The 26,871-nt window shown below is 43.6% G+C and overlaps 1 protein-coding gene across 2 annotated transcripts in view; it reads left to right on the forward strand.

Annotated features, from left to right (window-relative positions):
- Positions 1-10,275, forward strand: part of LOC146829924 (uncharacterized) — a 73,280-nt gene extending 63,005 nt beyond the window's left edge. The window contains exons 4-5 of one of the 2 annotated variants that reach the window (XM_085603990.1): positions 3,648-3,806; positions 8,941-10,275. In XM_085603990.1, coding sequence (XP_085460116.1) covers positions 3,648-3,806; positions 8,941-9,071 — 290 coding nt within the window. In that variant the 3' untranslated portion in view covers positions 9,072-10,275. The remainder of the gene's footprint in view (positions 1-3,647; positions 3,807-8,940) is intronic. The other variant, XM_085603991.1, reaches the window with a different exon arrangement.
- The last annotated feature ends 16,596 nt before the right edge of the window (positions 10,276-26,871 follow it).

The following is a 26,871-nucleotide window of genomic DNA, read 5'->3' on the forward strand; positions in this document are numbered from 1 at the left end:
GAGAGACTCAAGACCTGCAATGACTTCCCCGAGCTCTGTGCAGCCCACTCACTGGCAGACTTCAGAAAGAGACTCAAGACCTGCAGTGACTTCCCCGAGCTCTGCGCAGCCCACTCACTGGCAGACTTCAGAGAGAGACTCAAGACCTGCAATGGCTTCCCCGAGCTCTGCGCAGCCCACTTACTGGCAGACTTCAGAGAGAGACTCAAGACCTGCAATGACTTCCCCGAGCTCTGTGCAGCCCACTCACTGGCAGACTTCAGAAAGAGACTCAAGACCTGCAATGACTTCCCCGAGCTCTGCGCAGCCCACTCACTGGCAGACTTCAGAGAGAGACTCAAGACCTGCAATGACTTCCCCGAGCTCTGTGCAGCCCACTCACTGGCAGACTTCAGAGAGAGACTCAAGACCTGCAGGGACATCCCCGAGCTCTGCGCAGCCCACTCACTGGCAGACTTCAGAGAGAGACTCAAGACCTGCAATGACTTCCCCGAGCTCTGTGCAGCCCACTCACTGGCAGACTTCAGAGAGAGACTCAAGACCTGCAATGACTTCCCCGAGCTCTGCGCAGCCCACTCACTGGCAGACTTCAGAAAGAGACTCAAGACCTGCAATGGCTTCCCCGAGCTCTGCACAGCCCACTCACTGGCAGACTTCAGAGAGAGACTCAAGACCTGCAATGACTTCCCCGAGCTCTGTGCAGCCCACTCACTGGCAGACTTCAGAAAGAGACTCAAGACCTGCAATGACTTCCCCGAGCTCTGCGCAGCCCACTCACTGGCAGACTTCAGAGAGAGACTCAAGACCTGCAATGACTTCCCCGAGCTCTGCGCAGCCCACTCACTGGCAGACTTCAGAGAGAGACTCAAGACCTGCAATGACTTCCCCGAGCTCTACGCAGCCCACTCACTGGCAGACTTCAGAAAGAGACTCAAGACCTGCAATGACTTCCCCGAGCTCTGTGCAGCCTACTCACTGGCAGACTTCAAAAAGAGACTCAAGACCTGCAATGACTTCCCCGAGCTCTGTGCAGCCCACTCACTGGCAGACTTCAGAAAGAGACTCAAGACCTGCAATGACTTCCCCGAGCTCTGAGCAGCCCACTCACTGGCAGACTTCAGAGAGAGACTCAAGACCTGCAATGACTTCCCCGAGCTCTGAGCAGCCCACTCACTGCCAGACTTCAGAGAGAGACTCAAGACCTGCAGTGACTTCCCCGAGCTCTGCGCAGCCCACTCACTGGCAGACTTCAGAGAGAGACTCAAGACCTGCAATGACTTCCCCGAGCTCTGCGCAGCCCACTCACTGGCAGACTTCAGAGAGAGACTCAAGACCTGCAGTGACTTCCCCGAGCTCTGCGCAGCCCACTCACTGGCAGACTTCAGAGAGAGACTCAAGACCTGCAATGACTTCCCCGAGCTCTGCGCAGCCCACTCACTGGCAGACTTCAGAGAGAGACTCAAGACCTGCAGTGACTTCCCCGAGCTCTGCGCAGCCCACTCACTGGCAGACTTCAGAGAGAGACTCAAGACCTGCAATGGCTTCCCCGAGCTCTGCGCAGCCCACTCACTGGTAGACTTCAGAAAGAGACTCAAGACCTGCAATGACTTCCCCGAGCTCTGTGCAGCCCACTCACTGGCAGACTTCAGAAAGAGACTCAAGACCTGCAATGACTTCCCCGAGCTCTGCGCAGCCCACTCACTGGCAGACTTCAGAGAGAGACTCAAGACCTGCAATGGCTTCCCCGAGCTCTGCGCAGCCCACTTACTGGCAGACTTCAGAGAGAGACTCAAGACCTGCAATGACTTCCCCGAGCTCTGTGCAGCCCACTCACTGGCAGACTTCAGAAAGAGACTCAAGACCTGCAATGACTTCCCCGAGCTCTGCGCAGCCCACTCACTGGCAGACTTCAGAGAGAGACTCAAGACCTGCAATGACTTCCCCGAGGTCTGTGCAGCCCACTCACTGGCAGACTTCAGAGAGAGACTCAAGACCTGCAGGGACATCCCCGAGCTCTGCGCAGCCCACTCACTGGCAGACTTCAGAGAGAGACTCAAGACCTGCAATGACTTCCCCGAGCTCTGTGCAGCCCACTCACTGGCAGACTTCAGAGAGAGACTCAAGACCTGCAATGACTTCCCCGAGCTCTGCGCAGCCCACTCACTGGCAGACTTCAGAAAGAGACTCAAGACCTGCAATGGCTTCCCCGAGCTCTGCACAGCCCACTCACTGGCAGACTTCAGAGAGAGACTCAAGACCTGCAATGACTTCCCCGAGCTCTGTGCAGCCCACTCACTGGCAGACTTCAGAAAGAGACTCAAGACCTGCAATGACTTCCCCGAGCTCTGCGCAGCCCACTCACTGGCAGACTTCAGAGAGAGACTCAAGACCTGCAATGACTTCCCCGAGCTCTGCGCTGCCCACTCACTGGCAGACTTCAGAGAGAGACTCAAGACCTGCAATGACTTCCCCGAGCTCTGCGCAGCCCACTCACTGGCAGACTTCAGAAAGAGACTCAAGACCTTCAATGACTTCCCCGAGCTCTGTGCAGCCCACTCACTGGCAGACCTCAGAAAGAGACTCAAGACCTGCAATGACTTCCCCGAGCTCTGTGCAGCCCACTCACTGGCAGACTTCAGAAAGAGACTCAAGACCTGCAATGACTTCCCCGAGCTCTGAGCAGCCCACTCACTGGCAGACTTCAGAGAGAGACTCAAGACCTGCAATGACTTCCCCGAGCTCTGAGCAGCCCACTCACTGCCAGACTTCAGAGAGAGACTCAAGACCTGCAGTGACTTCCCCGAGCTCTGCGCAGCCCACTCACTGGCAGACTTCAGAGAGAGACTCAAGACCTGCAATGACTTCCCCGAGCTCTGCGCAGCCCACTCACTGGCAGACTTCAGAGAGAGACTCAAGACCTGCAGTGACTTCCCCGAGCTCTGCGCAGCCCACTCACTGGCAGACTTCAGAGAGAGACTCAAGACCTGCAATGACTTCCCCGAGCTCTGCGCAGCCCACTCACTGGCAGACTTCAGAGAGAGACTCAAGACCTGCAGTGACTTCCCCGAGCTCTGCGCAGCCCACTCACTGGCAGACTTCAGAGAGAGACTCAAGACCTGCAATGGCTTCCCCGAGCTCTGCGCAGCCCACTCACTGGTAGACTTCAGAAAGAGACTCAAGACCTGCAATGACTTCCCCGAGCTCTGTGCAGCCCACTCACTGGCAGACTTCAGAAAGAGACTCAAGACCTGCAATGACTTCCCCGAGCTCTGTGCAGCCCACTCACTGGCAGACTTCAGAGAGAGACTCAAGACCTGCAATGACTTCCCCGAGCTCTGTGCAGCCCACTCACTGGCAGACTTCAGAGAGAGACTCAAGACCTGCAATGACTTCCCCGAGCTCTGCGCAGCCCACTCACTGGCAGACTTCAGAGAGAGACTCAAGACCTGCAATGACTTCCCCGAGCTCTGTGCAGCCCACTCACTGGCAGACTTCAGAAAGAGACTCAAGACCCGGATCTTTGACTGAGTCACAGAGACCAGATACCCTTGGGGGTGACATTGATGTGCTTTGCAAACACTGTTTGAATGATTGATTGATTGATTGATTTCTCAGAGGTATAACATGCACAATGCTTGTCTTCTCAGTTGTTTCAGCTCCCACTGTCGATGAAAGCCTCAATGGATATAAATGTGGAGATTGCTTCAATGACCAGTCTGCAGATTCCTGCACAACCGCAAAGGAGATCCTGTGCACCGGGCAGGCGAAGGCATGCGCCTTCCTCTCTGGAACAGCAGCCTTTCCAGGTGACATATATATATTTTTTTATTTTTGAGTTTTCAAAGCCACTGCATGTCCAAACCAAGTAGCATTCTCGTAAAATTTAAAGTCTTGGCCACTTCTCACAAATATGGATAATAACTGGTTTTCAAGAAGAATGTATTTCTTCTGGAAGACTGGATAAAGCCAGCTAGGTTTTCATTCTCATAAATACTGGTTGAACATAAAAAGTTGAGATAGGTCTAACTCACGTAATTCAATGTAGCTTAATCATGCGGAAAATACCTGAGATTCACACACGATCACTAATTACTGGTAAGAGGAGTATTTTTGCATTTAGTGCTATTTCTTAGCACAAATATGACTCCTTGCGTCCGAAACAAGTTTAAGAATTTGGCTCCAAGAGATAATGCTTAAAGTAACAGAACATGAATTCGAGCGCAAGCAGCGCTCACGCTCGCTAAATGTGCTCCCAGGGTATGATTTATCCTCAACTTAATTCTGGCATTTAGAGTTATCTTCTTAGCTCAATATGTCCCTGAGTGTCCAAAATGAGGTTTCTTTTTGTGCTAAGAAATAGCAATAAATGTGCACCTGGGGTAGGATTTCCCCTTGCCTCACTCCTGCCATTTAGCTCTTTTTGCTTAGTGCAAATCTCACATCGAAAATGGGTAAGAAAATGTTTTTTGCTCCAAGAAATTGCATTAAATGCAAAGGCTTAATGTGTTCTTGCTGTATGATTACCCTGCCCCAAAATGAATCATAATTACATCAGCAGGGGTAAACACAACATTTTCGTTAATTTCACATCAAGAATAAATTTATTTGTAATAATTCATAATTAGTTTTTAATTAATATTAATTAATTGATAATTATATTAATTGTGTATATTTTTTTGAGGTTCTGTTTTTGGGATTTCTAGAGGTAAAGGTAGGAGAGTAAAATAATTAATTGATAATTAGATGTTAAATACAAATAATTATTTAATTGACAAATATTTTTTTTAATTGTGTAATTCTTTTTTCAAGTTAAATTTGAGGTGTGGGTTTTGAGGTTTAAACGTATAAACGATGGGAAGTTAATTTCAGTGAATGAATAATTAAATTTCAATGTATAATATTTGTTTGATTGATAATTAAATATGTTAATTGTGGAAATATTTTTTTTACACAATTGTAGATGTGGGTTGTGGGTTTTGAGGGGTATGAGATGAGGCGGAAATTAATTTTAAGTAATTAATAATCAGTTCTTACATTAATATTCATTATTACACAGATCATAAATTATGTTACTTTTGTAAACACTTTTCTGCTACATTTTGTGAGTGTGTTTGGTGGCGGTATGTTGTAGGTAAATTCATTATAATGAAATGATATTTAATTAGTGTGAATTCATTTGCTGATAAATATTTGTACTATTGGTCTAAAAATGTTACTTTTCAAAGTCAATTTTTAGGTGCAGGTTATGAGTTTTGTGGGGTTATAGGCTAAATCGACATTGTATCCTTGCACACAGAAGGGTGAATCCCTCACCACTATTGTGGGAACTGGTGGGTCACCCTTTTGTAGTGCAAGTAGCAGGGCTTGGGTTTCTGTGAGTTGTGCAGTGCTGTCATCTAAGGTTTCAGTTTGTGTCTGTAGTGGCATTAAGTGGCTGTCTTTCAGACTTACCTATCATCTCCACCCCCAGAAATCCTGACTGAAAAAAATGGAGTTAGGGATAAATCTAATTCCTCTCTCTCCTATAATGTATGCACTTTTCCATTCAGCTCATAGATTTGAGCAGTAGCAGTAAATCTGATTCTCGCCCAACGTGTGTTCTCGCCCACGAGAGCTCCCCAAGGAAAAGAAAGGTGCAGATGAGTGGGTGACCAGCCTAAAGAGCAGATGTGCAGAAATGCAGCAAAATGGACCACTCTGCCCAATGCAATGATCAGAAACCCCTAATAAGCTATACCACTGCCCTCCACTAACCTATCACTAGCTCCCTGAACTGTGGGCCACACCACTCACCCAAAATGTGCTTAAGTTCCACTTCCCCCTGTCGCCCACTTGAATGCGAATTGTCTGTAAAGAAAAAAATATGAGCAAGAGGGTGACACTAATATAAGGGAAAGAATGAAAACATGGTTAGGATGGGGTCAGTCAGAATAGATTCTCCTGTCAGGCCTGGGCAGCTGAAAGGAAATCCAGCAGATGGGGTGAATTGCGTCTTTGGTGTGAGGGAACTCAGAAACTCCTTGGTGTCAAATTGGTGGAGGAAGAGACTTGCCAGTTAAAGCCAGTATGGATTTCAAAAGCTGGGCTGCATGCTCAGAAGACAGGTCCCTTCTACCACTGACTGGATTCTGTCATGACTGCCTTTGGTTCCCTATAAGTTTATTTTATTTTTTTATCTTTAGAGTTTTCTATAGCACGAACAATACCCAGAGTAGGGTATCGTAGCGCTTTACAAAACAAATCAGAGTAAGTATAAAACATTTGGTTACATTAAGTTGTCTCCACCTATTAATGGTCAGCTACTGGGCATCTGGTGGCGGCTTCAGAGGAAGGAGGGTGATACCTCTTGCCTAGGGTTCTAAGGCTTTCCTCTCGCCAGACACAGATCTGTGCTCCAACATTTCCCAATACCACCATTCTGTGAAAGATGGATTGTTGCCCCCTCGGCTTCAGCTCATTGGAGAAGTGTCAGTCGATACAGAGAGGGCGGACAAAGGACCCCCCGGTCAGTGCAGCAATTTGCATTGCCCTATACTCTGGCCGTCCGGTCTCCACCGCCACTGTTATTTACACTTGTCTACATGGTCTGCACAGATAATGACCCAAAATAGCACCACCCCCCCCCCACCTAAAATTGTGGTCGAAATATTGTGAAAGGAAAATGAATGTAGATGAAAATATTGAAGGTAAGTATATTTGTTTTGTATTATTTTACAGTAAGTTTGAAGTTGAACATAATATTTTCTATACCCTCACTTGCTTATTATCTCATTTTATCGTATTTATGTGGCCGGTGGGTCCGCCGCACGTCTGTCAGTCGGTCCCATCACCGTTATGGGGGAGGGCAGACTAATGTCTGCTCGCCATCATAATGAGCCCCTAAAATTCTTACATTTTTAAATAGTTAAATATTACTTTTGTTGTGAAAGAATGTTTGCATTATCATTACAGACTTTAGGGGTTATTAGAAAGTTGGACAGACTTCTGTACTTCCTCCATCAAATCGCATTTGGGACCTCCCGCCTACAAGGCGGCGATCCCACAGTCCAAATTATGATGCGACCACCACTGCGGCAGTTTAAATCAGCAACCGGGGTGAAAGGCAGGTCAGGTGGCAGAGTAGCCGCTTGAAGCAACAACAATAAAACCTTGCTTTTCTGACCTCTGCTCTATTTTCTTTAGCTTACAGTGACAAGCAAATCAAAAATATCAGTTTTATTTTTGACTCCTTAGATAATTATAGTAAAGTTAGAAACTTTCTGCATGATTATACACATTCCGAGCTACTGCCGTTTAAAAAAAAATGACTTGTATTTGCAACAAATATATAACATTTTTTTTATGTGTTTAATTTTGCACTGGAGGTACTGTTTTTATTCTTCATGTTTTCCAACATTCTCTCTGTTTGATACGAAAGAGCCATCCACCAGAAGGCGATGGTGTGCCCATGTATTATATGGAATAAAGCAGCCCCTTCCGTATGTGATAAGAGTTTTACAAGTCACCTCGGAGTTGAATGACCCTATAAAGGAACTTCACCTTCTACCTGGTTCCTCTATATAGTTATGGAACTTCTTTGTGACTTGCAATTTCCTTCATGTATGGCAGGATGTAAATGAATCACCTATAGTGCCACAGATATTCTGTCCACCATCCCCTGAATGATGGTTTCTTATCGGAGGGTGGACGATGGTGATACCCGCTCTGCCGTGGGTTACTCCTTTGTGGTAGTGTTAACGTCACCTACGCCAGTGTTCCTGCCGTGCAAGGCCGCCACAGTCAAAATGGCGAAACTCAAGGAGGAAACAGGAATCTCCGTCCAGGAGCTGGTCTGAATGTGGGTTCTGGAAATGTAACCCAAGTTTAGGAGTGGATGTCCAGGACCAGAATATGTGATAGCATTTCCTCTATGCTTTTATGGCATGGTAGACGTGTGCTGCTGACCTTTCCCCTAAAGTGCTCCTGCCATGGACCTCACTAGCAGCACACTGAGGATTTCTCAGCCCGTCCACTGCATGTCTGGTAGAGGTGATGCTGACACCACACAGGTGGCCCCCCTAAGGTCACATCCATCAGCCCCTTCAATCCTCTGCCCATTTTCCTGCCAGTGCCCCATCTCTCTTGAGTTCACTCATCCCCTTCTTGCCTCTAGAGCTATCTCCATCTCCCTCACGTTCTTCCCCATTATCAGAGGCATGGCGATGGCCCCATTCAAGCCCTATCGGCCCTGTCTACTCCATTGATCCCCGCCTTTTTCCATTCTTACTTCATCCTGTGTTCCCTTATCTCTTTCTTCATTCCTTTTTGACTCAAGCGATCCCCCTCTCCCTCAAGTTCTTTTCCATTCTCAGAGACACTGCAGTGGCCCCATTTAAGCCCTATCTGCCCTGTCTACTCTATTGACCCCCGCCTCTTTCCATTCTTACCGCCTCATTGTTGCACACATCTGTGTTCTTCAAATGGAACCCCAATTGATGATGTTTCTTTCATGTGCCACTCATTAATGCCTACCACATGTGCTCGCCCACATATGATGTCAGACTCCCTCGTATCCATCAAGTGTCACTGGTGACTCTATCGCTCGCTTCCAGGCGCCCCTCCTTGGGTCCTTGGCGCCAGATAGGATTGTGTAGAGAAGAGGGGCTGCTGTCAGTATTTGCCCCCAGGGTACCCTTGTACCCTCCAAACCTTCTCACTGGTTAGAATCAGGACCTCTGTTAGAGGTAGTTATGAAGAAGGTAAAACCAGATGTCCAGGATGAGCTGACCCAGAGCTGGACCAGAGTCCGGCCAGGTACCGCCTCCTGGCAATATGGATTACCCTGCATGATAATGTTCTGAACCCAAAAAAGAGGCAGGGAGGATGGCCAGAGATGCCTCAAGTATGCCACACCTGGGTCTAACAGTGCTGTTCACCTGTGTCTTATCTTTCCTTCTGCAGGTGAAGCTGCGAAAGAGTACAGCTCAGCAGGATGCATAACCAAACATTTCTGCGGAAACGGCTCTTTCCACATGCAAGGTTTACAGCTGCTGACTCATGATATGAAGTGTGCACCTGCCATCAAAGTTTGAGAACACCATCCGCACCCCCAACGTGCCCATATGCCAGCCGAGTGTATCTTATTACATCCGGTACATTTGTATATGTATGTGCATGGCCACACAGCATGCCACTGCATGCTAAGACATTAGCCCATTTCAGTGCTACAGACCCCCATTAAGTTATATCACTTCCCTTGTCTCCTCTGTGACGTCTAAGAGCACCCCCTACCAAACCAGGTAGGTTCCAGCCCACTTTGAGATGCATCAGACCCTTAGAAGCAAGCTGTCCTTGATATAACTCTGGCAAGAAGACATGACGTCATCTGCGGCTCCTTCAACCCACAGAACATGACGTCATCTGCTGCCTCCTCACATCCCACAGGACATGATGTCATCTGTTTCCTCCTCCCATCCCAAAGGACATGACGTCATTTGCTGCCTCCTCCCATCCCACAGGACATGATGTCATCTGCTTTCTCCTCCCATCCCACAGGACATGATGTCATCTGCTTTCTCCTCCCATCCCATAGTACTTTACATCATCTGCTTTCTCCTCCCAGCCCTCAGGACATGATGTGATCTGTTTCCTCCTCCCATCCCAAAGGACATGACGTCATTTGCTGCCTCCTCCCATCCCACAGGACATGATGTGATCTGTTTCCTCCTCCCATCCCAAAGGACATGACGTCATTTGCTGCCTCCTCCCATCCCACAGGACATGATGTCATCTGCTTTCTCCTCCCATCCCACAGGACATGATGTCATCTGCTTTCTCCTCCCATCCCACAGGACATGATGTCATCTGCTTTCTCCTCCCATCCCATAGTACTTGACATCATCGGCTTTCTCCTCCCAGCCCTCAGGACATGATGTGATCTGTTTCCTCCTCCCATCCCAAAGGACATGACGTCATCTGCTGCCTCCTCCCATCCCACAGGACATGATGTGATCTGCTTTCTCCTCCCATCACACAGTGATGACCATTCAGTGGCCGCTCCAAGCAGCTTCTGTGAGTTAGACTTCACCAGACTCTACCGACCCCTACCGACCCCATCCGGCATCGCCCACCACATATATGTTGACAAAATGCAAACATAAGGACAAGGGTTTCACTGCTCATATTAAATTTGACCCAGTGTGAGCTGCATTGTCTGTCGCAAAACCTTTAAATGACAATGTGTAGATTCCATGACACTGTGAGTTAAGCAACATTAATAAATATGTATGTACATGCTTCCAGTGCATTTTGGCTTGTCATGCTGATACGCTCAGCTGTGTCATCCATGCTTTGTGATATTAAAGAGAAACAAGCATTGGCATAGCCAATAGGTCTCGCCTTTGGGACCTTATGTGTTTAGCCATGCAACAGTTGCATAACTAAATACTTATAAGGTCCCAAAAGCGAGACCTATTGGTTATGCAAAGCCGCCGTGCGGCCGCGAAAGTAAAAGTGATCGCGATCAAACATCAAAGATGCCGTGCGGCCGCGAAAGTGAAAGTAATCGTGGTAAAGCGCAACGCGCGTGCCCGCGCACATGCACTGTAGCTCTAGGCTGGCCTGGTAGCACTTTTTGGAGCCCTCTCAATAAGTCTCGCCAGAGCAGCGCATGCGCTGGGTCAGGCGAGACCTAAAAAGGTTAGCAACATGGAATTGATGCTGGTGTTGCCAGGGCATTCAGGGTTCCACGCGGACACGCACAGCCGATTAATCAATTTCAGTTGGCATTACAATTAAAATAATAAGTGTATTGACAGGGAATCCTACACATTTCACGCTGATACACGCAGCTGTACTTTGCCTATGGAGTTGGCGGTGCGCACAGGGTATTTGGTTCGTAAAACTGGTCTCTGCGAGCAGTTTGCTGGGAGTGCTTGCAATGGATAAGCTAAGGCTTTGATAACAGCACCTTTCATTTCTTTCATATTCATAAGTTGTAAGATGGCCAGGATTCAGCCCCCTCCTTTATTCTTGGCTGAAGCTGGAGAGCCCCCAGCGCCATGGGATTTATGGTTGGATTTGCTTGAGGCGGGGGTGTATCCCTTCTTAAGCAAAGCCTGGGAGCACAGGGCTAAGGCAGCAGTGGAATGGCCAGAAGGATAGAAGAGTCACGTAAATGCATAAAAACCATAAGTGAAGGGGCCAGTCATAGCCAGGTCGGTGGGGTGAGCACAGGAAAGGATGTTGAGTTTAAACAATAATCTAGGGGCATATCATCAACGGCCAGCGATAATTATCGCTGGCCACTCTTAGCGTTAAAATGTTTAACGCCGGCTGTCGCAGATAATTATCGGCATGCTAGCGCTGTATTAACAACGCTCAGCGCAATGGCGATAATTATCCTAGCAATAGCAATGTTTTCCATGGAACATCGGGGCATATCAACAACAACCGGTGATAATTATCGCTGAGCGCACTTAGCGCTCGGATAATTATCGCTGGCCAGCGCCGATTTTTATCGCTGAGATAGCGTGCTATTAGCAACGCTTATCTCATCGGCGATAAAAATCCTAGCGCTAACTGGCTAACGTGAGATTATCGCTGAAAACCCAGCGATAATCTCTCGTTAGCTTGTTGATAGGGACTCACAAACTTAGCCATGATATCCTCCTTCCATAGGATAGCATGGCTAAGTCAGTCCTGAAGCAGGTGTTAGGAAAGTAGCGATAACAGGTGTTATCCCTACTTTTCCTGACGCTATGCTTCATAGCCTGGGGCTTGATGATAGGGGTACAGATCGGAGCTTCTGAATCCCCTCTATTTCCACGGACGGAGTGATTTCACAGTCACACGCACACACACACATCACACGCTGGTGGGGCCCATAACACCAACATTCATCATACCACTCTATCCGTGCCATGTATAAGGGAAACACTTTTCTATACTCAACCAATCTGCATGTACCCTGAGGTCAATGAGATCAACTAGTTGCTATAAGTTTGGTGATACAACTTAACACTCTAAATATTCAATAAACATGACAATAAAATAACCACCCGACACAGTAATTCAAACAGAATATTGTTTATCTAAATCAAATTGTAAGAAAAACCAATTAAATGCAAAATCAATTTTCTCCATATTTACCTATTCTGACTAAAAGTCGTTTTCTAAGTCAGAACTGGTCCTCAGCAAATAGTTAAAGTTTTCTAGCCGTCATGTAGAGTCACCGTCCTCTCCGTCAGCGTCGGGACCTCTGATCATTGGTTCGAGAAGAAGTGGCGCTAGACCTCTCTAGTCTACTAATATTTATACCAAAATTTACATTCCAAATGTTGCAAATATAACTTTCAAAACATTCGATTGGCAGAAAAATATGTCGTCTTGGTACATTAAGCTACACCATTGAATTTTCTCATGTATTGATAGTTTCAAGTTCTGAAGAGAAATTAGAAGTCCATAGCTAATTCGTTACTTCTACGGATGTCTCCTCAGGATAAAATGTATCTCATTCATGGGACCATTATAAGTTCATCAGGTCGGATTTTGGGTTGCAACATTTCTTCATGTTCAGGGGCATCTGGAAACACTCCCAGATCTGTCGTCATGTTCATGGCTTTTCAGTTCAATCAGAGGACAGGGTCGCAGTCAGCGCAAAGCCTTTTTTCATATTTTCATCTACTCAAATGCAGGCTGCGGGTGGTGGCCATTTTACAGCAGGCCACAATGGTCAACTTAAGCGAAGAAAACACAAAATTATAATTACTACATGGAAATGATTATTCAGTGTTATTCCCCTGCTAATACCCTTATGTGTGTGTATTTATCTAGCCATTTGCGACATCAAAAGCCATTAATGCATATTTGTTATAAGCGCAAAACACAATAACATCACATAAGCAACATCTATACTGTCAATTTGCTCACCAACGTAGTTCACTTATTATTTTAGCCATGCAATTGCATTCCCACGTGTAATTCTTCTGTTAATAAGGTTGGTTAGACAAGACTCGACAAATCTTTAGTAATTACTAATTAATCAGTAATTATTTAATTCCCCCTTTTGAAGAAATTCTAAATGTCTTCTTGTTCATTCTTAAACTCTTTTTTCTTTATCATATTCTCTTTTTGATTCTATATACATACTTTCCCTCAATTCTTCTAATTCTATTTCTTGTGGATCTCTTTCTGGTTTCTTTTGTCTCTTTTTAATATTTTCTCGTGTTATTTTCTTTTTATTTCTTCTGTATCTACAACACATACACCCTAATCTAAGAATTAATAATGCAACAATTACACACGTTAATGGAAATAATATTTTACCAAATATGGTACTACCTATTTTAGCTATAAAATTCTTAATAGCAATCATCTTATTTGCCATTTTAGTCCAGATACTTTCAGCTTCCAGTGGTACTAATTCTTCATGCAAATCAGTAATATTTTTGATATAGACCTTTAGATCTTTGCTTTCGTCAGGAATGTAAGTGCAACAATGTTGAACTTTCAGCATTCCACAGACTCCACCCTCTTTTGCCAATAGAATGTCAAGGGCAAGTCGATTTTGCATCGCCATAGCGCGTAAAGCAACCATTTCAGTATTTACCAAAAGAAAGCCTCCAGCGGTGCTTGTTGACAAGCGATCCGCCACTGTTGACAGCTTCCAAATGCCAAATGCATTCAATGAAATTCCCACTGCTGGTATTAAAGCTCCAAAAATATCTCCTACAATTTCTGTCCATGTCTCTCTTCTATAGCGTGTTAATGTGTTAGTTTGGTCAGCATTTTCTACTCTATCCATGTGAAAAATCTTTGGAAAGACCAGGCCAACATAACATGTGCCATACCAATGGTCAGGCAACCTGTAATAAGCCTTGTTCCCACAAATATAATACACTCCCGGAAAGACTGGATCTTCTCCACCTCTAAATCCCCATCCGGTTGCAATGAAGTATGTATCATGGCACTCACTAGTCCCTATGAAATAATAATCATACTGGGATTTCTTCCTGGTAATGCATAGTTTGCCTTTCTGTGGTGCATCTATAGCCATAGTTGGACTGGCTCCATTTTTCAACTCTTTTTCTTTCTCAATATCCCACACTGTTTCACTCATCATATGTCCTTCTGCTTTCTTATGCATGTTCAACCTTCTTCTCTCAACCATGTCTAAGAAAGTTTTCTCTTCTTCCTTCAAACTGCAGGTTAAATTGTTTCTAAAAACATATTCTAATGTTAATTCTCTAGTTTCGATAAAAATCTCACCTAAAGTGTTAGCTTCTTTAGCAGGATTCAGTTCTTTATTCATAGGCAGTTGCCCAAGAATATTATCTACATTAGACATGTTATAATCTAATTTCCCTAATTGATAAAATATACTAATCAACACACTACATGAAATTCCATACGTAGCCGGAAGGTGATGATAAGTCACTCCTTCTGAAACAGAGGCAGGTAAATGCATACAGACGTAGCAATCCCTTACATCCATTGTCTTTACATATTCATACAATAATTTTGAAAACATATTGCTAGAAAAATCATTAATAGACCTATCCTTATGTATATATACATTGCTAGTTCTAGTTGAAACTATCTTCTGTGAACTCTTCCCTATGTTAGTCATGTTCTCAGTATGTCCTTCTAAGGTGTCTATTGTAACTCTAAAAGAGATTAGTAGAGCAAGCACGCTCCAAAGCAGCATTAATAATCCTGTACAGCAGCAGCACATCTTGCACCATCTTTTCATGAAGGTACATCTACTTTGATTATTCTCAGTGTTAGCCATCTTGTTAATTTGACCGTGTCTTTTGACTTAGCCTCTTCTACTCGACTACCGAACTTTTAGGGCAGCAAGTACCCACCAGATTATTACAATCTATTAATTCTTAATTTACTCTTCACTTTCTTCTTCAAGTGACTTCTTTGGATTTACTCAATTTGGGTTTTCATCACTTTTCACTCTTTCCTCATCATCATCAAACTGTATCAGGTCCTGAACATCCGTTTCTTCTCCAATGTCGGACAAGATAACTCTCAGGATTCCAACTGCTTCTTCTTCTTCAACCACTTTCAGTAAAGCCTCCTCTGGATTTCCTTGACTGTCTGCCTCTTCACCTTGTTCAGGCAGTGCCACATACGTCCATTCTGGCGACTTATACTTCTGGTTTGGTTTTCTGATTCTTTTAGTTTCTTCAGATATCTTTGTTTCCTCTCCTTTCGTTTGGTTTTGACTTGACACTTCGTTCACCTGTTCAGCTTTCGAAGAGTTAACTCGTGTCAGTCGATATCTCAGTCTCTTTATCTTGTTGGGCCAAAGATCTCCTTTAGCATTTCTTTTTTGTTTTCCCTCTTTACTGTTTCTCTCTCCAATCCAAGTTCTCTTTCTCAGAACTCGACCTTCATGTATCTCATTCCCACTTTCATCATATTCTGTCTCAGTTGCCTCTTGTTCATCAACATTTTTCCCTTCTCCAACAACTTTCTTTTCTCCAACAGTCTCTTTTCCCACCGATTGAGATTTCCCTACTTCTGTCCCTCCTCGGGTCTCCGACACGCAATCTTCTTGCAGTCTACTTGTCCCTTCACCTAGCTTGTTGTCGATGTTCCCTACACCTCCTCGGGGTTTTTCCGCAATCTGTCCCTCTCTTTCTTTTTCTGTCCCTTCCTTTTCCAGAATTATCTCAGGTGGACCTTTTCCAATTTTCTCATTTGATTCAGGTGTCACTTCTGTTGGAATGTTCTTTTCTTTTCTTTCTTTCTTTTTGTGTTCATCACTGGTAGTTGGGACTTCAGGCACTTCTTCAGAATCTGGACTTGTCTCTGAAGTTTGCAATGTTTCTTTCAGAATTCCTTCTTCTGGGTCAAAAGTTGTTCTTGACTCACTTTCCCCCCTTTCAGGATTCTTTTTTCTTTTTACTGCCTCACTGTCTGCATCATCACTGGAATCTGATTCCTCAAAGTATTCTTTTCCAGCGCCGTCACTTGGATTTGGGACTCTCAGAGTGTGACTTGCATGTATCCAATTTTTCACTCCGACACACTTCACAGCAGTCGTTGTGGTCAGAACGACTTGCCTTGGCCTTCCCCACCTTGGAACCAAGCAATTTCTTCTTCTGTGCACTTTTATTCTCACCCAGTCCCCTGGACTCAGATCATGGGCTTGCTTCTTTTCAAGTGTGGTGGCGTCTTCTCCAACCTGGTGAAACACAGAATGAACTGCGTCAGCCAGGCCCTTACAGTAATCCAAAATCATGTCATCAGTTATAGTCATCAGCTTGTTGACTGGTACAAATGCATGTCTCATAGCACGTCCCATGATGATTTCATGTGGACTCAAATCTGTTGTTCTGTCTGGAGTAGACCTAATTGTCATCAGGACTAGAGGCAAGACATCAGGCCATTTCATTCCTGTGGCCAGGGACATTTTGCCAATTCTGTTTTTGATGGTACCATTCATTTGTTCAACCACACCAGAAGCCTCTGGTCGGTAAGCACAATGTAGCTTCTGCTGTACACTTAATGCTTCACAGATCAAACCCATGATTTCATTATAAAAGTGTCCTCCTCTGTCTGATTCAATGGTCACTGGGAACCCATACCTTGGGATGAATTCTCTTAACAGTAGCTTGGCCACTGTTATCCCATCATTTCTTCTTGTTGGAAATGCCTCCACTCACCTGGAGAATAAACAGACTACCACCAGGACATACCTCAATCTATTGACTTGGGGCATTTCGATGAAGTCTATGTGCATTCTGGTGAAGGGTCCTCCCTCCCTGCCTATTGTACCTAGGCTCACCACTGTTTTCTTTCCAGTATCGTATTGCTGACATATCAGGCATCTCTGACAGAGACTCTCTGCTATCAGCCTGAATTTTGCATTGTACCAGGTTTGCTTAAAGGCCCTTATCATAGCATCCCTTCCCAGGTGTCCCTGGCCATGATACATCCTTGCCATTGTTGATAGCATGCTGTTAGGCATGACTGGTCTTCCATCCCTATAGACCCACACGTGGTCTTTCTCTCTTGGTGCACAGCCTGCTTTCACCCAATCTCTCATTTCCTCATCTCCTGCCTCATCCTGCAACTGCTTCACTTCCTCCCATGTTCCCACCATGTTTGTAAACATTAAGGAACAAGAAGACATTTCCCTTTCCTTACTCCGGTTGATGGAGTGGTTATTCCTTGCACAATACTGTGCCATGTCATTTGCAAATCTGTTCCCAAGGGTGATGAAATCATCACCTTGACTATGAGCAGCACATTTTACAACTGCTAGTTCTTTGGGCAGCTGTATCGCCTCAAGCAATCTTCCAACCACTTCAGCATTCTTTACAGGAGTTCCACTTGAGGTCAGGAAAGCTCTTTGTAGCCATAGCTGGCCAAAATCATGGACAACTCTGAAGCCATACTGGCTGTCAGTCATCACAGTCACTCTCACATTCCTTCCAATCTTGCAAGCCTTCGTTAGTGCCACCAATTCTGCCACTTGAGTGGATTTAACTCCTTTCAAAGGTGATGCTTCCACAACTCCTGAAACTGTACACACAGCATATGCGGCACTCCGTGTTCCTTCATCAGTTCTCAGACAGGATCCATCCACAAACAACACATGATCACTTTCAGGCAGTGGCAGATCTCTTATGTCTGGCCTTGGTTTTATACAGTAATCAAGCACATCCAGGCAGTCATGATCAACATCATCTCTCACCCCCACACATTCAGCATCAGGCAACAGCGTTGCTGGATTCACATTCACACATCTCTCAAGACTCACATTTGATGCACCAAGAATGACTTTCTCATATTTAGTCAGCCGACTATGAGACATAAACTGTGTCCGGCTCTTTGTTAAAAGGATTGCCACATCATGAGGTACGAATACCCGTACAGGATATCCCATTATAATTCCCTCACTTTGTTCCAGACTTCTGCATGTAGCAGCTACTGCTTTCAGGCAACCTGGTAAACCCACAGCTACTGGGTCAAGTGTTGATGAGAAGTACGCAACTGGTCTCCTCAGACGTCCATGTTTCTGGATTAACACTGAAAGTGCACATCCATTCCTCTCACTACAGTACAGCTCAAATTATTTTTCGTAATCTGGCATTCCTAGGGCAGGAGCTTCACATAGCCTGTTCTTTAATTCTTTGAATGCTGCCATTTCTCCTGGGTTTAATTCCAAATGGGTCTTTCAGCTCACTTTTAGTCAATTTAATCAGTGGCTTGGCAATTAAGGAAAAGTTACTTATCCACTGACGACAATAACCAACCATTCCCAGGAACATTCTCACTTCTCTTTGTGTCATTGGGGCTCTCATCCCTCTGATTATTTTGATCCTGTCAATGGTCACTTTCCTCAGGCTTTTCTCAATATTATGTCCCAGATACTGGACTTCTCTCTTGCAGAATTGCAATTTGGCTGGAGATACTTTTAATCCTCCGTCTGCCAAGTGATTCAGTAAAGCAATGGTGTCTACTTCACAAGCTTCACGTGTTTTTGATGCCACAAGCAGGTCATCAATGTACTGGAACAAAACTGAATTTTCAGGCATTGTTAAACTCTCCAGAGATTTCTTCAGCAATTGATTAAATATCGAAGGGCTCTCTGTATACCCCTGTGGAATTCGGCACCATGCCAAAATTCGCTCTCCAAACCTAAATGCAAAAATCGGCTGGCTGTCATGATGCAACGGGATTGAAAAGAAAGCATGGCACAAATCAATTACTGTGTACCATTCAGCATCATGGGGAATCTGATACAAAATCACTGCTGGATTTGGCACAATGGGACAGCATGACACGACAATCTTGTTGATTTTTCTCAAATCCTGTACTATTCTGAACTTCCCATTGGGTTTCTTCAGTCCCATTATAGGTGAATTACATGGGCTGCTCAATATCTCCCTTAACACCCCCTGCTGGATAATATTCTCAATTATAGGTGTTATTCCTTCAATTATTTCAGGTGTCAGTCTGTATTGTGGGATGTTTGGGTAAACTATTCCATCTTTTACAGTAATTTTTACTGGATCTATATTTCTCATCAGGCCCACATCTTCTCCAGTAAAATCCCAAACTGCTGCTTTTACTGTCTGTTTTAATTCTGGGGGTAATCCGTCCGGATTGAATACAGCATATGTTCCAATAGCCTCACTTTCCCTGTTATCTATGGTCATTCTGTATAGGACATCCTCATCTGGTGTCTCAAAGGCTATTCCATCTAGGGTACAAAATATAGTGCAATTCATCTTGCACAGCAAATCCCTGCCTAACAAGTTCACAGGACTGGTGTCACACACCACGAACCGGTGCATGTCTGAGAATTTCCCTATTCTAACCCTTACTGGATCAGTAAGATAAGTTTTGATCTGTGTATTGAACACACCAACCACTTGGATTGTTTCATCCGAGAGAGGAAGATTCTTTATATCAGCTGACCTGATAGTCGATCTCGTGGCTCCTGTGTCAACTATGAAAATAACACTTTCACCATTGATTTTTCCATCTACAAAAGGTCCTGCCTGGTCTATCTCTAGAGTTGCGCCAAGAACGCACTCTTCCTCCTCTCTTCGACACCGTCAGAAGTCTCCCTCAGAATCACTTCCCTCATTCTTTAGCCAATATTGTGACACAGTGCTTGCGTGTTGTCGCTTGTTTACCTGTTCTTCATTGTAGAACCCCGAATCCTGGCTGTACTTCTGGGATCCTCTGTGTTGTGGCAAGGGCGGTTTTGGCACCTGATTCTGCTGCTTAACAGCCTTCTGCTGTTGCTGCTGCTGACCACACCCCTCACTCTGTACCTGTGAATTCAATGATGGATTGTCATCGTTAGCAGACGGTGGATTCTTACACTCGGATTTCCAGTGCCCTAATTTTCCACAGTTGTGGCAGGGAAACCTTTACTTTGCTTCCTCAATATTGCCTTTCCCTTTTCCTGGGCAAAATCTGGGTTTATTTCCTGGGTTATTTGCTTGTTCAACCAACTGAGCTTCCTGTCTTTCTGCAACTTTTACCTGTGCCCACATTGCCTTTTCTTTCAGTTTTCTTTGCTTTGCCTCAATCTCATCACTGAAGTATTTTGCATGTCTCAGGATCTCATCAATCTTTTTGCTCTGCCTGTCTACGGTATGCTGCCTTATCATTTCACTGATTTCAGGTCGCAAGCCATACACAAATCTATATACAAAATGGCTCAGATCCTTGTCACCCAGATGTTCATCTCCACTGAACTGTTTGAAAGCCAGTATTAGTCTTTCATAGTAAGCATGGACTGATTCTTTCACTTCTTGATGTGTTCGATCTATCTTAACCTAGTCTGTTTCTTTGGGAGGTACCTTATTTTTCAGGAAATCCATAACCTGCTCATACTTTTTCATTACCTCGGGATCAGGTGCTCCCGTTTTGGGATCTCTGGGGTATTCCTTTGTTGGCCAGTCTATAACTATCTTACATTCTGCCCACAAGTCTGCTGGTACAATTATATCAAACAGACTATTCAGGTCGATCCACAGCACTTTTGACAATTTCACAAAGTTATCAACCTGTCTATACCACTCGACGGGCTTCTCTCAGTCGAGGGAAATCATTGGTAAATGACAAAATATCTTGTCTGGTCCATGGGACATGTACATATCCTCCTCCTGGAATCTCCCTCATGGGATAAGCTGTCACTGTTTTCTCTTTTTCTCTCATAGGGAATGCCGAGTAAGTTCTGTCTGCTGCATCTTCTCGTTTTTTATACCATCTATCTTTCCATCTCTCCACATCTCCCCATTTTCGCAGCAAAGCAATCATCTCCTTAATCTGCCCTGCTCGGCCTGCATTGTTCAGATTCTCGATGTCCTTATCTGTAAAATCCACCCGGTAAGGCTTTTGTAAAGCTTTTACCTTGTCCATGTCAATTCCCATTTCACTGGCTATTCCTTTCAACCTGTCATGTGTGTTCTCTGCTCTCCATGTGATGCTCTTGCACAAAAACAGTAATTCCCCATCCTGATAGTTTTTCAGCGTTTCTGTAGGAATTGTTCCTACTATTAGCTCCTCCAATTCCATACGTAGTCTAGCTACATCAATTCCCTGGGATTCCTTTTCTTTCCCCTGCAAAACTTTCAGCCAATCATTCAAATCTTCAGCAGTTATCCCCATAGATTTTTCCGCACCCACTGGTTCTGTCACTCTTTGTGGTTCTAAGATCGATCCTCCAGTCATTCTGTTCCCTTCCACACAACCGGAATTCAAAACCGAGTTAGTCTGCACATTCAACTCTCCTCCACATATGGTATGTCTCCACTGATTTTGTCCTGATCTCCACTGATTTTCTCCCGATCTCATTTCTGTCTGTTCTGGAGGAACAACCAGTGTGTTGCCCACATATGGAACTGTTAAACCACCTTCACCAGTCCTCTGCTTCTCAAAAATAGGCATAAGCGGACCTATTGTTACAGGCACCGTAACTGCTTCAAGATTTTTAGACAGTTCTCTTATTTTCTCTGTCAATTCAAATGTGGTTCTTGCTAGTTCTCTTGTCTTTTCATCCTCAATTTCATTCTCCCTTTCTCTCTCTCTGCAAGAGAACTACTGCTTTTCAACTCAGGGGTCATGACTTCTGTCTTTATAATCCGCAGGGTGTCTCTCATTGGGGTAACTGATGTTCCTACTTCTGGTTCTCGTTTATACGGGGGTGGTCTTTTTTAGAACATGTCATCTAAGACATCGTCTTCAGAATCATTCGCCCCATACCTCCTTGTTTCTACATTATGTTCTTTCTCTGTACACTTTCTCCCTTCTGTCTCCCCTGCAGTTCTTACAGGATATAATCCCTCAGTCATACTGGCATCTCACCATCTTCTCATCCGATCATAATGAGATTCACGATCATACTTTCGCCCGAACATGTACCGGTAGTTTCCTCCACTCCTCTGCTTTTCTCGCTCATGCATTTCGTCTTCCCATTCAGTCAATGCCGCAAACTGCGTCGGCCTAAGCCGAGGCTCTAGATTCATCATCCTCTCCCGTAAGTTTCTCAATATGGCCAGATTAAATGAGCCATGTTCCGGGAAAGCTAAAACTCCATCTTCTTTGGTGTACTTTGCCCAATTGTCTAACCAAATACAGGTATGATACCCATATTTTGCAACCTGGAAGGGAAGGATGCGGGGGTTCTTATCGGAGGAAGTAACTGTCCTTCCCTAGTCACAATATCCTTATCCTTGTCAAACTAGGTCTTAACCTTACTAAACAAGGATTTCTTTTTCTTTTCCTCAGCGTGGTAATACATTTTCTTGTTTTCCGCAACCCTTTAGTCTTCTCTACAACTGTACGATCTCCTGTCCAATTGCAGCGCGACTCACACTAACGCACCAATCCGGAGCGTTTACGTCACTGACTCAGTCCACGAATCCCAGCGCGACTCACACTAACGCACCAATCCTGGAGCGTCTAGGTCACCCTGTATGACTTCCAATCCTTGTGCGGCGTACACTAGCACACCAATCACCGTGCTTCCACCGTTCTAACCCACTGTCCAATCACAGCACGGTCTTCCTGACGTCAGCAGTCGCTGCAGCAGCTCCTGCTCCTGTCTCCTGTCTATCGTCTACCCCTCCTTTATAAAAACTACTCGGTAGACTTTGTTTCAACTTCTACGAGTCTGTTAGTTACAACATACAAACATCTCCATTGTCTGCTTCACTAAACACAGAACAGCAAAAGACCTTTCCCACGAGAATTCCGCCTTTCCCGAGAGCAGCGCTTACCTCTGCCCTACTACGGAATCGTTACTTCCGTTGATAAAGTAGCACATCCCTCTACTCTACCCTTCTAGCAAGCACCAATTAACTGTTTTCTCCGGAATGCTCCTAAGAGTTTCACAATTAACCAGAATGCCTTCTCATTCACGCACTTTCACACCAGAAAATGTAGTACATTCACACAGAATCCTGTCTTTCCCGAGAACAGCGAACAGTCTGTCCAACTACAGAATTATAACACACGTTAACAAAACAGCGCTTACCTCTGCTCTGTCCTTCTAACAAGCTCAGAGAATACCTATTACCTTTCTAGTGATAAGCGTTATCGGAATGACATATGGATCCCTGATACCTAAGACCAGAACTTCACAGGTACCCTTTGCTATCATATACACTTCTCTCACACAGAAAATACGTCTCTAATGGCAACACGCGGCGATGCTACCTCATCGAACCCAGACAATGCGACGCGCAACTTCAATTGTTACCCGTTTTCCCCTGTCTGCATACAGGGCCAACAATCCCGCCTTTTCCGAGAGCAGCGCTTCCCTCTGCCCTACTACGGAACTGTCACCGACTTCCTACGTCCCAGAAGCCGTACACACTACATAAAACTCAATTCGACATCAACATATAGTGTTAGTACATATATCAATACCAATCAATAATCAATAAGCTTATATACACGCAAATTCACCAAATCAAGACAATAGTTAACCATCATTCTGCTACCAAGGAACTGGTGCAGATCGGAGCTTCCGAATCCCCTCTACTTCCACGGACGGAGTGATTTCACAGTCACACACGCATACACACATCACACGCTGGTGGGGCCCATTACACCAACATTCATCCTACCACTCTATCCGTGCCATGGGAAACACTTTTCTATACTCAACCAATCTGCATGTACCCTGAGGTCAATGAGATCAACTAGTTGCTATAGGTTTGGTGATACAACTTAACACTCTAAATATTCAATAAACATGACAATAAAATAACCACCGACACAGTAATTCAAACAGAATATTGTATATCTAAATCAAATTGTAAAAAAAACCAATTAAATGCAAAATCAATTTTCTCCATATTTACCTATTCTTGCTAAAAGTCGTTTTCTAAGTCAGAATTGGTCCTCAGCAAATAGTTAAAGTTTTCTAGCCGTCATGTACATTTACCGTCCTCTCCGTCAGCGTCGGGACCTCTGATCATTGGTTCGAGAAGAAGTGGCGCTAGACCTCTCTAGTCTACTAATATTTATACCAAAATTTACATTCCAAATGTTGCAAATATAACTTTCAAAACATTCGATTGCCAGAAAAATATGTCGTCATGGTACATTAAGCTACACCATTGAATTTTCTCATGTATTGATAGTTTCAAGTTCTGAATAGAAATTAGAAGTCTATAGCTAATTCGTTACTTCTACGGATGTCTCCTCAGGATAAAATGTATCTCATTCATGGGACCATTATAAGTTCATCAGGTCGGATTTTGGGTTGCAACATTTCTTCATGTTCAGGGGCATCTGGAAACACTCCCAGATCTGTCGTCATGTTCATGGCTTTTCAGTTCAATGAGAGGACAGGGTCGCAGTCAGCGCAAAGCCTTTTTCATATTTTCATCTACTCGAATGCAGGCTGCGGGTGGTGGCCATTTTACAGCAGGCCACAATGGTCAACTTAAGCGAAGAAAACACAAAATTATAATTACTACATGGAAATGATTATGCAGTGTTATTCCCCTGCTAATACCCTTATGTGTGTGTATTTATCTAGCCATTTGCGACATCAAAAGCCATTAATGCATATTTGTTATAAGCGCAAAACACAATAACATCACATAAGCAACATCTATACTGTCAATTTGCTCACCAACTTAGTTCACTTAAATATTTTAGCCATGCAATTGCAATCCCATGTGTAATTCTTCTGTTAATAAGGTTGGTTAGACAAGACTCGACAAATCTTTAGTAATTACTAATTAATCAGTAGTACTTTTAATAATGACATAAGAAAATGAAACAGATATTTGGTTTTATATTAAAAACCCTGCTCCAGCAATCCCCCCTTTGGTGATATATTATCACCACAAAAATCAAAACCCAAAAATCAATTTAATTCCCCTTTTTGAAGAAATTCAAAATGTCTTCTTGTTCATTCTTAAACTCTTGTTTCTTTATCATCTTCTCTTTTTGATTCTATATACATACTTTCCCTCAATTCCTCTAAATCTATTTCTTGTGGATCTCTTTCTGGTTTCTTTTGTCTCTTTTTAATATTTTCTCGTGTTATTTTCTTTTTATTTCTTCTGTATCTACAACACATACACCCTAATCTAAGAATTAATAATGCAACAATTACACACGTTAATGGAAATAATATTTCGGATCACTGACATAATATCGACTGCAAAAATATAGACTTACACAAATATCGATGCCAAAATATAGAATACCAAAATATCGACTCCCTATCTCCAAACAGGAAAGTACAAAAATATAGAATCCAAAATATCGTTGTAAATAATATAGTTAGTCAAAATATCGAATTTTTTAAATGTTTTAAAAGTAATGTAAAATTAATGAAATAATACATATAATTAACTGACACATACTTAAAAATACTTAAATAACATTAAAATTAATAAATAATTAATGTAAGTAAAAAAAAAATTAATACATATATATTAACGTAATATTTATTAAAAATATTCAATATTTTCTGCGTAGGATAGCGGGCGGGTAAAATTTACTATTACCACTCCAGTAAGTGCAATAGTAGGGAAAGCGTTGGATAGCGGGAGGGTAAAAATTACTATTCCCACTCCAGAGAATGCAACAGTAGGGAAAGCGTTGGATAGCGGGAGAGTAACAATTACTATTCCCACTCCAAAGAGTGCAACAGTAGGGAAAGCGTTGGATAGCGTAGGGGTAAAAATTACTATTCCCACTCCAGAGAGTGCAACAGTAGGGAAAGCATTGCATAGCGGGAGGATAAAATTTACTATTCCCACTCCAGTGAGTGCAAAAGTAGGGAAAGCGTTGGATAGCGTAGGGGTAAAAATTACTATTCCCACTCCAGAGAGTGCAACAGTAGGGAAAGCATTGGATAGCGTAGGGATAAAAATTACTATTCCCACTCCAGAGAGTGCAACCGTAGGGAAAGCATTGGATAGCGTAGGGATAAAAATTACTATTCCCACTCCAGAGAGTGCAACAGTAGGGAAAGCGTTGGATAGCGGTAGTGTCAAATTTACTATTCCCACTCCAGTGAGTGCAACAGTACGGAAAGCGTTGGATAGCGGTAGGGTAAAAATTACTATTCCCACTCCAGAGAATGCAACAGTAGGGAAAGCGTTGGATAGCGGGAGGGTAAAAATTAATATTCCCACTCCAGAGAATACAACAGTACGGAAAGCGTTGGATAGCGGGAGGGAAAAAATTACTATTCCCACTCCAGTGAGTGCAACAGTAGGGAAAGCGTTGGATAGCGTAGAGGTAAAAATTACGATTCCCACTCCAGTGAGTGCAACAATAGGGAAAGCATTGGATAGCGTAGGGGTAAAAATTACTATTCCCACTCCAGAGAGTGCAACAGTAGGGAAAGCGTTGGATAGCGTAGGGATAAAAATTACTATTCCCACTCCAGAGAGTGCAACAGTAGGGAAAGCGTTGGATAGCGGGAGGGTAAAATTTACTATTCCCACTCCAGCGAGTGCAACAGTAGGAAAAGCGTTGGATATCGTAGGGGTAAAAATTACTATTCCCACTCCAGAGAGTGCAACAGTAGGGAAAGCGTTGCAAAGCGGTAGGGTAAAAATTACTATTCCCACTCAGGTAAGTGCAAAAGTAGGGAAAATAATAAATTAATATTTTGTTAACAATTAATTAATTATTAATACCAAAACAAGTATTACAATTAATTACCAATCACACAAGATTTAATAATTGATTATTTATAAATACCAATATATTTTTGTTGAATTAATTACCTATTAAAAATTAATTAACAACCAATTGTTTTTCAATAACAAACATTAATAAGTGCTAATAATACCAATTAATCATTAATTAATAATATATTGATTAATGATATACACAAATTATTTAAATAATTAATTGTTTACAATTATA

This window comes from Triturus cristatus, chromosome 5_1 (genome assembly GCF_964204655.1).
Source record: "Triturus cristatus chromosome 5_1, aTriCri1.1, whole genome shotgun sequence".
Taxonomy (NCBI): Eukaryota; Metazoa; Chordata; class Amphibia; order Caudata; family Salamandridae; genus Triturus; species Triturus cristatus.